At 60.4% G+C, this 11,459-nt stretch overlaps 1 protein-coding gene across 1 annotated transcript; it reads right to left on the reverse strand.

The window, feature by feature from the left end:
• Nucleotides 1-739: 739 nt before the first annotated feature.
• Nucleotides 740-10,259, reverse strand: LOC115082630 (cytochrome P450 11B, mitochondrial-like). Its single transcript, XM_029586838.1, has 2 exons — nt 9,933-10,259; nt 740-804 (listed from the first exon to the last, which is right to left on the reverse strand). Exons 1-2 carry the CDS (start codon nt 10,157-10,159, stop codon nt 777-779), a joined length of 255 nt encoding a protein of 84 aa, XP_029442698.1. The 5' UTR covers nt 10,160-10,259; the 3' UTR covers nt 740-776.
• Nucleotides 10,260-11,459: the final 1,200 nt, after the last annotated feature.

The raw sequence follows: 11,459 nt of genomic DNA on the forward strand, positions 1-11,459 counted from the left end.
CGGCCACTCCCATCCCGGCCGCCAGCTGCAGAGCCCGAGCACCCGTGAGATATCTCTCTCTCCAGGACACGCGATCCCATGTTTAACCACCACCCAGCGCCCTGCGACAGTGTAAGCAGCTGGCAGTCTCTGTACCCCTGGCTCTACTGGCTGGTACTCCTACCAACCTGTGGGCCTTAACCGGGTTGGTTTCTGGGGAGCTGCAGGCACTGATTCCAAGCTGGAAGCCCCTTAGCCTGCAGCGTGGCTCTGATGTGCTTTCCTTATTTCTAACTGGTTTTCTCATTATTTGCCTCTGCCCCTAACTTTGCTCTTGAGGGGGTGGGCTGAATGCAATACTACCCCCTCTGAATCTCATTCCTGTAACTGTCCCAAGGCGTGCTTGAGCCTGTCACAATGCTGTTCCCACCGTGAGTGAGAGAGGCTCAGAGGAAGCCATTGCTTTCAGGTCTCCCACCCTCACAGGGTCTCTCAAGGGACCGAGAGGCACAGGATACCCTGCCCTTCTCCTCTCACTGTCCCTCAGGGTCCTCCTCACTGTAAGGGAGACCTCACTTGGAATACTGTGTCCACTTTTAGAGGAAATAATTTACAAAGGATTGAGACAGGCTGGGTACAGTCCAAAGAAAGATGACCAAAATGTACCAAAAGACAATTGAAATGAGAATTCAGGGCATAAATATGTCCACCCTAGAGAAGAGCAGACAGAAGGTGATATGATAGAGAGAGACAGTCAATACCTGAAAAGTATAAATAAAGCCCAAGAATCCTTTTCTTCACTGGAAAGAGGGTAATCCTAGGAGACTGCAGTGGGAGACACTCAGAATCAACATCAGAAAACATTTCTCCAAGAAAAGAGAGAGGAAACTAACAGCAGTTACCTAGTGAGGGGTAAAGCCTGGGATAAGCACAGAGGATCCTTAGCTGTGAGGGAGTGAGGGGTAAAGCCTGGGATAAGCACAGAGGATCCTTAGCTGTGAGGGAGTGAGAGGTAAAGCCTGGGATAAGCACAGAGGATCCTTAGCTGTGAGGGAGTGAGGGGTAAAGCCTGGGATAAGCACAGAGGATCCTTAGCTGTGAGGGAGTGAGAGGGAAAGCCTGGGATAAGCACAGAGGATCCTTAGCTGTGGGGGAGTGAGAGGTAAAGCCTGGGATAAGCACAGAGGATCCTTAGCTGTGGGGGAGTGAGGGGTAAAGCCTGGGATAAGCACAGAGGATCCTTAGCTGTGAGGGAGTGAGAGGTAAAGCCTGGGATAAGCACAGAGGATCCTTAGCTGTGGGGGGAGTGAGGGGTAAAGCCTGGGATAAGCACAGAGGATCCTTAGCTGTGAGGGAGTGAGGGGTAAAGCCCGGGATAAGCACAGAGGATCCTTAGCTGTGAGGGAGTGAGAGGGTAAAGCCTGGGATAAGCACAGAGGATCCTTAGCTGTGAGGGAGTGAGAGGTAAAGCCTGGGATAAGCACAGAGGATCCTTAGCTGTGAGGGGAGTGAGAGGTAAAGCCTGGGATAAGCACAGAGGATCCTTAGCTGTGGGGGAGTGAGGGGTAAAGCCTGGGATAAGCACAGAGGATCCTTAGCTGTGGGGGAGTGAGAGGTAAAGCCTGGGATAAGCACAGAGGATCCTTAGCTGTGAGGGGAGTGAGAGGGTAAAGCCTGGGATAAGCACAGAGGATCCTTAGCTGTGAGGGAGTGAGGGGTAAAGCCTGGGATAAGCACAGAGGATCCTTAGCTGTGAGGGAGTGAGGGGTAAAGCCTGGGATAAGCACAGAGGATCCTTAGCTGTGAGGGAGTGAGAGGTAAAGCCTGGGATAAGCACAGAGGATCCTTAGCTGTGAGGGAGTGAGAGGTAAAGCCTGGGATAAGCACAGAGGATCCTTAGCTGTGAGGTAGTGAGGGGTAAAGCCTGGGATAAGCACAGAGGATCCTTAGCTGTGAGGGAGTGAGAGGTAAAGCCTGGGATAAGCACAGAGGATCCTTAGCTGTTGGGGAGTGAGAGGTAAAGCCTGGGATAGGCACAGAGGATCCTTAGCTGTGAGGGAGTGAGAGGTAAAGCCTGGGATAAGCACAGAGGATCCTTAGCTGTGTGGGAGTGAGAGGTAAAGTCTGGGATAAGCACAGAGGATCCTTAGCTGTGTGGGAGTGAGAGGTAAAGCCTGGGATAAGCACAGAGGAGCAGATCCCAGGGTGGGTGAGGGGTAGGAGAGGATCTAGGGATAGCATGGGGCGAGGGGTGAGGAGAGGATCTGGGGGGAGGGATGAAGAGAGGATCAAAGGGTTGGATGGGGGGAGGAGCAAGGAGAGAATCCGGGGGAAGGATGGGTGGCAGGGTTGAGGAGGGGTTCGGGTGGGGCGGTAGGAGAAGTGGCAGTGGGTAGGATGAGGGGAGGATCTAGGGGTAACATGGATGTAAGATGGAGGTGAGGGGAGATTCTGGTGGTAGGGAGGGGTGGGGGATAGGAGAAGTGTCAGTGGGTTCCCTTCCGCCCCCTACCTGTAGATGGGTCCGTAGCGCTGGAAGTTCCTCTGCATGAGTCGGTGCATGTGCTGGGGGAGGGGTGAGGAGAGGCTCCAGGGTAGGATGGGGGAGGGATGAGAGGTTCTGGTTCTAGGGAGGGGTGGGGGTAGGAGAAGTGTCAGTGGGTTCCCTCCTGCCCCCTACCTGTAGATGGGTCCGTAGCGCTGGAAGTTCCTCTGCATGACGCGGTGCATGTGCTGGGGGAGGGGTGAGAAGAGGTTCTGGGGTAGGATGGGGGAGGGATGAGAGGTTCTGGTGGTAGGGAGGGGTGGGGGTAGGAGAAGTGTCAGTGGGTTCCCTCCCGCCCCCTACCTGTAGATGGGTCCGTAGCGCTGGAAGTTCCTCTGCATGACGCGGTGCATGTGCTGGGGGAGGGGTGGGGGTAGGAGAAGTGTCAGTGGGTTCCCTCCCGCCCCCTACCTGTAGATGGGTCCGTAGCGCTGGAAGTTCCTCTGCATGACTGGGTGCATGTGCTGGGGGAGGGGTGAGAGGTTCTGGTGGTAGGGAGGAGTGGGGGTAGGAGAAGTGTCAGTGGGTTCCCTCCCGCCCCCTACCTGTAGATGGGTCCGTAGCGCTGGAAGTTCCTCTGCATGACTCGGTGCATGTGCTGGGGGAGGGGTGAGGAGAGGTTCTGGGGTAGGATGGGGGAGGGGTGAGATGTTCTGGTGGTAGGGAGGGGTGGGGGGTAGGAGAAGTGTCAGTGGGTTCCCTCCCGCCCCCTACCTGTAGATGGGTCCGTAGCGCTGGAAGTTCCTCTGCATGACTGGGTGCATGTGCTGGGGGAGGAGTGAGGAGAAGTTCTGGGGTAGGATGGGGGAGGGGGGAGGAGAGGTTCTGGTGGTAGGGAGGGGTGGGGGTAGGAGAAGTGTCAGTGGGTTCCCTCCCGCCCCCTACCTGTAGATGGGTCCGTAGTGCTGGAAGTTCCTCTGCATGACTGGGTGCATGTGCTGGGGGAGGGGTGAGGAGAGGTTCTGGTGGTAGGGAGGGGTGGGGGTAGGAGAAGTGTCGGTGGGTTCCCTCCCGCCCCCTACCTGTAGATGGGTCCGTAGCGCTGGAAGTTCCTCTGCATGACGCGGTGCATGTGCTGGGGGAGGGGTGAGGAGAGGTTCTGGTGGTAGGGAGGAGTGGGGGTAGGAGAAGTGTCGGTGGGTTCCCTCCCGCCCCCTACCTGTAGATGGGTCCGTAGCGCTGGAAGTTCCTCTGCATGACGCGGTGCATGTGCTGGGGGAGGGGTGAGGAGAGGATTCTGGTGGTAGGGAGGGGTGGGGGTAGGAGAAGTGTCGGTGGGTTCCCTCCCGCCCCCTACCTGTAGATGGGTCCGTAGCGCTGGAAGTTCCTCTGCATGACGCGGTGCATGTGCTGGGGGAGGGATGAGAGGTTCTGGTGGTAGGGAGGAGTGGGGGTAGGAGAAGTGTCAGTGGGTTCCCCCCCTGCCCCCTACCTGTAGATGGGTCCGTAGCGCTGGAAGTTCCTCTGCATGACGCGGTGCATGTGCTGGGGGAGGGGTGAGAGGTTCTGGTGGTAGGGAGGGGTGGGGGTAGGAGAAGTGTCAGTGGGTTCCCTCCCGCCCCCTACCTGTAGATGGGTCCGTAGCGCTGGAAGTTCCTCTGCATGACGCGGTGCATGTGCTGGGGGAGGGGTGAGAGGTTCTGGTGGTAGGGAGGGGTGGGGGTAGGAGAAGTGTCGGTGGGTTCCCCCCCCCCCCCGCCCCCTACCTGTAGATGGGTCCGTAGCGCTGGAAGTTCCTCTGCATGACGCGGTGCATGTGCTGGGGGAGGGGTGAGAGGTTCTGGTGGTAGGGAGGGGTGGGGGTAGGAGAAGTGTTAGTGGGTTCCCTCCCGCCCCCTACCTGTAGATGGGTCCGTAGCGCTGGAAGTTCCTCTGCATGACGCGGTGCATGTGCTGGGGGACGGGTGAGGAGAGGTTCTTAGGTAGGATGGGGGAGGGGTGAGATGTTCTGGTGGTTGGGAGGGGTGGGGGTAGGAGAAGTGTCGGTGGGTTCCCTCCCGCCCCCTACCTGTAGATGGGTCCGTAGCGCTGGAAGTTCCTCTGCATGACGCGGTGCATGTGCTGGGGGAGGGGTGAGGAGAGGTTCTGGTGGTAGGGAGGGGTGGGGGGTAGGAGAAGTGTCGGTGGGTTCCCTCCCGCCCCCTACCTGTAGATGGGTCCGTAGCGCTGGAAGTTCCTCTGCATGACGCGGTGCATGTGCTGGGGAGGGGTGAGGAGAGGTTCTGGGGTAGGATGGGGGAGGGGTGAGAGGTTCTGGTGGTAGGGAGGGGTGGGGGTAGGAGAAGTGTCAGTGGGTTCCCTCCCGCCCCCTACCTGTAGATGGGTCCGTAGCGCTGGAAGTTCCTCTGCATGACGCGGTGCATGTGCTGGGGGAGGGGTGAGGAGAGGTTCTGGTGGTAGGGAGGGGTGGGGGTAGGAGAAGTGTCAGTGGGTTCCCCCCCCCCCCCCTACCTGTAGATGGGTCCGTAGCGCTGGAAGTTCCTCTGCATGACGCGGTGCATGTGCTGGGGGAGGGGTGAGGAGAGGTTCTGGTGGTAGGGAGGGGTGGGGGGTAGGAGAAGTGTCGGTGGGTTCCCTCCCGCCCCCTACCTGTAGATGGGTCCGTAGCGCTGGAAGTTCCTCTGCATGACGCGGTGCATGTGCTGGGGGAGGGGTGAGGAGAGGTTCTGGTGGTAGGGAGGGGTGGGGGGTAGGAGAGGTGTCGGTGGGTTCCCTCCCGCCCCCTACCTGTAGATGGGTCCGTAGCGCTGGAAGTTCCTCTGCATGACGCGGTGCATGTGCTGGGGGAGGGGTGAGAGGTTCTGGTGGTAGGGAGGGGTGGGGGTAGGAGAAGTGTCGGTGGGTTCCCTCCCGCCCCCTACCTGTAGATGGGTCCGTAGCGCTGGAAGTTCCTCTGCATGACGCGGTGCATGTGCTGGGGGAGGGGTGAGGAGAGGTTCTGGTGGTAGGGAGGGGTGGGGGTAGGAGAGGTGTCGGTGGGTTCCCTCCCGCCCCCTACCTCTAGATGGGTCCGTAGCGCTGGAGGTTCCTCTGCATGACGCGGTGCATGTGCTGGGGGAGGGGTGAGGGGTTCTGGTGGTAGGGAGGGGTGGGGTAGGAGAAGTGTCGGTGGGTTCCCTCCCACCCCCTACCTGTAGATGGGTCCGTAGCGCTGGAAGTTCCTCTGCATGACGCGGTGCATGTGCTGGGGGTGGGGTGAGGAGAGGTTCTGGTGGTAGGGAGGGGTGGGGGTAGGAGAAGTGTCGGTGGGTTCCCTCCCGCCCCCTACCTGTAGATGGGTCCGTAGCGCTGGAAGTTCCTCTGCATGACGCGGTGCATGTGCTGGGGGAGGGGTGAGGAGAGGTTCTGGTGGTAGGGAGGGGAGGGGGTAGGAGAAGTGTCGGGGGGTTCCCTCCCGCCCCCTACCTGTAGATGGGTCCGTAGCGCTGGAAGTTCCTCTGCATGACGCAGTGCATGTGCTGGGGGAGGGATGAGAGGTTCTGGTGGTGGGGTAGGGGTAGGGGGTAGGAGAAGTGTCGGTGGGTTCCCTCCCGCCCCTACCTGTAGATGGGTCCGTAGCGCTGGAAGTTCCTCTGCATGACGCGGTGCATGTGCTGGGGGAAGGGTGAGGAGAGGTTCTGGTGGTAGGGAGGGGTGGGGGTAGGAGAAGTGTCGGTGGGTTCCCTCCCGCCCCCTACCTGTAGATGGGTCCGTAGCGCTGGAAGTTCCTCTGCATGACGCGGTGCATGTGCTGGGGGAGGGGTGAGGAGAGGTTCTGGTGGTAGGGAGGGGTGGGGGTAGGAGAAGTGTCGGTGGGTTCCCTCCCGCCCCTACCTGTAGATGGGTCCGTAGCGCTGGAAGTTCCTCTGCATGACGCGGTGCATGTGCTGGGGGAGGGGTGAGAGGTTCTGGTGGTAGGGAGGGGTGGGGGTAGGAGAAGTGTCGGTGGGTTCCCTCCCGCCCCCTACCTGTAGATGGGTCCGTAGCGCTGGAAGTTCCTCTGCATGACGCGGTGCATGTGCTGGGGGAGGGGTGAGAGGTTCTGGTGGTAGGGGAGGGGTGGGGGGTAGGAGAAGTGTCGGTGGGTTCCCTCCCGCCCCCTACCTGTAGATGGGTCCGTAGCGCTGGAAGTTCCTCTGCATGACGCGGTGCATGTGCTGGGGGAGGGGTGAGGAGAGGTTCTGGTGGTAGGGAGGGGTGGGGGTAGGAGAAGTGTCGGTGGGTTCCCTCCCGCCCCTACCTGTAGATGGGTCCGTAGCGCTGGAAGTTCCTCTGCATGACGCGGTGCATGTGCTGGGGGAGGGGTGAGGAGAGGTTCTGGTGGTAGGGAGGGGTGGGGGTAGGAGAAGTGTCGGTGGGTTCCCTCCCGCCCCCTACCTGTAGATGGGTCCGTAGCGCTGGAAGTTCCTCTGCATGACGCGGTGCATGTGCTGGGGGAGGGGTGAGGAGAGGTTCTGGTGGTAGGGGAGGGGTGGGGGGTAGGAGAAGTGTCGGTGGGTTCCCTCCCGCCCCCTACCTGTAGATGGGTCCGTAGCGCTGGAAGTTCCTCTGCATGACGCGGTGCATGTGCTGGGGGGGGGGGTGAGGGGTTCTGGTGGTAGGTAGGGGTTGGGGTAGGAGAAGTGTCGGTGGGTTCCCTCCCGCCCCCTACCTGTAGATGGGTCCGTAGCGCTGGAAGTTCCTCTGCATGACGCGGTGCATGTGCTGGGGGAGGGGTGGGGGTAGGAGAAGTGTCGGTGGGTTCCCTCCCGCCCCCTACCTGTAGATGGGTCCGTAGCGCTGGAAGTTCCTCTGCATGACGCGGTGCATGTGCTGGGGGAGGGGGTGAGGAGAGGTTCTGGGGTAGGATGGGGGGAGGGGTGAGAGGTTCTGGTGGTAGGGAGGGGTGGGGGTAGGAGATGTGTCGGTGGGTTCCCTCCCGCCCCCTACCTGTAGATGGGTCCGTAGCGCTGGAAGTTCCTCTGCATGACGCGGTGCATGTGCTGGGGGAGGGGTGAGGAGAGGTTCTGGGTTAGGATGGGGGAGGGGTGAGAGGTTCTGGTGGTAGGGAGGGGTGGGGGGTAGGAGAAGTGTCGGTGGGTTCCCTCCTGCCCCCTACCTGTAGATGGGTCCGTAGCGCTGGAAGTTCCTCTGCATGACGCGGTGCATGTGCTGGGGGAGGGGTGAGGAGAGGTTCTGGTGGTAGGGAGGGGTGGGGGTAGGAGAAGTGTCGGTGGGTTCCCTCCCGCCCCCTATCTGTAGATGGGTCCGTAGCGCTGGAAGTTCCTCTGCATGACGCGGTGCATGTGCTGGGGGAGGGGTGAGGGGTTCTGGTGGTAGGGAGGGGTTGGGGTAGGAGAAGTGTCGGTGGGTTCCCTCCCGCCCCCTACCTGTAGATGGGTCCGTAGCGCTGGAAGTTCCTCTGCATGACGCGGTGCATGTGCTGGGGGAGGGGTGGGGGTAGGAGAAGTGTCGGTGGGTTCCCTCCTGCCCCCTACCTGTAGATGGGTCCGTAGCGCTGGAAGTTCCTCTGCATGACGCGGTGCATGTGCTGGGGGAGGGGTGAGGAGAGGTTCTGGTGGTAGGGAGTGGTGGGGGTAGGAGAAGTGTCGGTGGGTTCCCTCCTGCCCCCTACCTGTAGATGGGTCCGTAGCGCTGGAAGTTCCTCTGCATGACGCGGTGCATGTGCTGGGGGAGGGGTGAGGAGGGGTTCTGGTGGTGGGGGTAGGAGAAGTGTCGGTGGGTTCCCTCCCGCCCCCTACCTGTAGATGGGTCCGTAGCGCTGGAAGTTCCTCTGCTTGACGCGGTGCATGTGCTGGGGGAGGGGTGAGGAGGGGTTCTGGTGGTGGGGGTAGGAGAAGTGTCGGTGGGTTCCCTCCCGCCCCCTACCTGTAGATGGGTCCGTAGCGCTGGAAGTTCCTCTGCATGACGCGGTGCATGTGCTGGGGGAGGGGTGGGGGTAGGAGAAGTGTCGGTGGGTTCCCTCCCGCCCCCTACCTGTAGATGGGTCCGTAGCGCTGGAAGTTCCTCTGCATGACGCGGTGCATGTGCTGGGGGAGGGGTGGGGGTAGGAGAAGTGTCGGTGGGTTCCCTCCCGCCCCCTACCTGTAGGTGGGTCCGTAGCGCTGGAAGTTCCTCTGCATGACGCGGTGCATGTGCTAGGGGAGGGGTGAGGAGGGGTTCTGGTGGTAGGGAGGGGTGGGGGTAGGAGAAGTGTCGGTGGGTTCCCTCCCGCCCCCTACCTGTAGATGGGTCCGTAGCGCTGGAAGTTCCTCTGCATGACGCGGTGCATGTGCTGGGAGGAGGTTGGTGTGGGGGGGGGTAGGAGAAGTGTCGGTGGGTTCCCTCCCGCCCCCTACCTGTAGATGGGTCCGTAGCGCTGGAAGTTCCTCTGCATGACGCGGTGCATGTGCTGGGGGTGGGGTGGGGGTAGGAGAAGTGTCGGTGGGTTCCCTCCCGCCCCCTACCTGTAGATGGGTCCGTAGCGCTGGAAGTTCCTCTGCATGACGCGGTGCATGTGCTGGGGGAGGGGTGGGGGTAGGAGAAGTGTCGGTGGGTTCCCTCCCGCCCCCTACCTGTAGATGGGTCCGTAGCGCTGGAAGTTCCTCTGCATGACGAGGTGCATGTGCTGGGGGAGGGGTGGGGGTAGGAGAAGTGTCGGTGGGTTCCCTCCCGCCCCTACCTGTAGATGGGTCCGTAGCGCTGGAAGTTCCTCTGCATGACGCGGTGCATGTGCTGGGGGAGGGGTGAGGAGAGGTTCTGGGGTAGGATGGGGGAGGGGGGAGGAGAGGTTCTGGTGGTAGGGAGGGGTGGGGGTAGGAGAAGTGTCGGTGGGTTCCCTCCCGCCCCCTACCTGTAGATGGGTCCGTAGCGCTGGAAGTTCCTCTGCATGACGCGGTGCATGTGCTGGGGGAGGGGTGGGGGTAGGAGAGGTGTCGGTGGGTTCCCTCCCGCCCCCTACCTGTAGATGGGTCCGTAGCGCTGGAAGTTCCTCTGCATGACGCGGTGCATGTGCTGGGGGAGGGGTGAGAGGTTCTGGTGGTAGGGAGGGGTGGGGGTAGGAGAAGTGTCAGTGGGTTCCCCCCGCTTCTGCCCCCTACCTGTAGATGGGTCCGTAGCGCTGGAAGTTCCTCTGCATGACGCGGTGCATGTGCTGGGGGAGGGGTGGGGGTAGGAGAAGTGTCGGTGGGTTCCCTCCCGCCCCCTACCTGTAGATGGGTCCGTAGCGCTGGAAGTTCCTCTGCATGACGCGGTGCATGTGCTGGGGGAGGGGTGGGGGTAGGAGAAGTGTCGGTGGGTTCCCTCCCGCCCCCTACCTGTAGATGGGTCCGTAGCGCTGGAAGTTCCTCTGCATGACGCGGTGCATGTGCTGGGGGAGGGGTGAGGGGTTCTGGTGGTAGGGAGGGGTGGGGGTAGGAGAAGTGTCGGGGGGTTCCCTCCCGCCCCCTACCTGTAGATGGGTCCGTAGCGCTGGAAGTTCCTCTGCATGACGCGGTGCATGTGCTGGAAGCGGTTCTCGCGCCAGAAGTGCAGCAGGTTGATCCAGGCGTTGCCCGTGCTGGGGATGGCCTGGAAGGGCTGCACCTTGCCGGCAGGTTGCGCCGGGGCCGCTGTGCTCAGAGCCCGGGCCAGCACCAGCCTCCTCCAGCAGGGCCTCAGGAAGCCCAGCTCCTGCATGGCAGCCTCTCGCCCTGCTCCCTAGCGCTGCCCCCTCTCCCCTGCCTCTCTGTGCTTCATGCACATGCTCCCCCCTCTCTCGCTCCTGCTCGGGCTCCCTCTCCCCTTTCCTCTGGGAGGCTCGGAGGGCTGCTCCGCACATTTTATCTGGAGGGAGGGCTTTGGTGGCCATAAACTTCTCAGGACTTCCCTCCCAGGCTTCCCCCTCCCTCTCTCCCAGACAGCCTGCCCCTCCTCGCCCCCCGGGGTCTGCCCTCTCCCACCCCTCTCACTGCAGGCAGGCGGCCTCTCTCACGTCTCCATTCTTCACTGGAGCTTGTGGTGCAGCTGCACCTGCCTCCTGCCTCCCTCCGCTGACTTCTTTCTCTCTTTCCCAGGCTTTTCTTTGTAGGGTTTATGAGTTCTCCTCTGAAGCCCTCCCATCCTCTCTCGGTGCTCCAGGTGGGCTCTCACTAGGGACTTGCACAGGGGGGCAATGCCCCCTCTCCTTATCCCCCCCCCCCCAGCAGGCTGTGCCCTCCCCTGCTGATTCAGTGCATCTCAGATGATTGCTCCCAGATTTATTTTCCTGTCTGTGTCCGCTTCTTGCACCTCTTTGACTTGATGTGCGGCTGATGGAGTTTTGTCCCCCAAAGGGTTAATTTTTAAAGCGTTCAACACCCAGAAGTAGAGCTTAGCACCTCAGTGCACTGGCGAGCAGTATTTTGGGGGGAGCCAGAGGTAGGGGCGTAGCACCAGAGTCGCCTGTACATGCAGAAGGGGGAGGGGAGTAGTTCACGGTCGCTATTTTGTAAGACTGCCGACCCTGTCCCTGTGCTCTCACACTACTGGTTGAGTTATGAGACTCGCGTTGCGCTTGTCTTTTGTCAGCAATTTTCGGGTGGGACGTCTGTGTTGCCTGGTGGGGGATGTGCTTGAAGGGACTAGGTGAACTGGTGTTTAAAAATATGCGCACAACTAATTATTTTCTTAAGCATAACAAGCCTTTAATTTATAAAATGCTTGCCAGGGTATAACTCAGACTTATTACCCACAGGTTATAATTATTATGTGTGTAAAATAAACAGTGACTATAGAAAGTCTACACCCCCTCCCCTTGACCATGTTTCACTATTTGTTTTGTCAGTGCGTCACACTTGCATGCATTTTAAGGATGGATATTTTGCACTTTCACACACCATAAGCCACACTTTTCAGGACCAAAAATGATTTATTGGGAGGCAAAGCATACACATAGTCCAAAAAGTAAACTGAAATCACACAACTGGATAACTCTGTATCTCCCCGCCTCACAAATCTT

The sequence above is a fragment of the Rhinatrema bivittatum genome, unplaced genomic scaffold (assembly GCF_901001135.1).
Source record: "Rhinatrema bivittatum unplaced genomic scaffold, aRhiBiv1.1, whole genome shotgun sequence".
In the NCBI taxonomy this organism is placed as follows: Eukaryota; Metazoa; Chordata; class Amphibia; order Gymnophiona; family Rhinatrematidae; genus Rhinatrema; species Rhinatrema bivittatum.

What these genes read in the sequence shown, in the direction of transcription:
- LOC115082630 (XM_029586838.1), bottom strand. Translation starts at nt 10,159, where the DNA reads ATGCAGGAGCTGGGCTTCCTGAGGCCCTGCTGGAGGAGGCTGGTGCTG. An exon ending in CGCTACGGACCCATCTACAG is followed by an intron (nt 805 to 9,932) that starts GTAGGGGGCGGG and finishes CTCCCACTGCAG; the next exon opens with TCTCCTAGGATTACCCTCTT.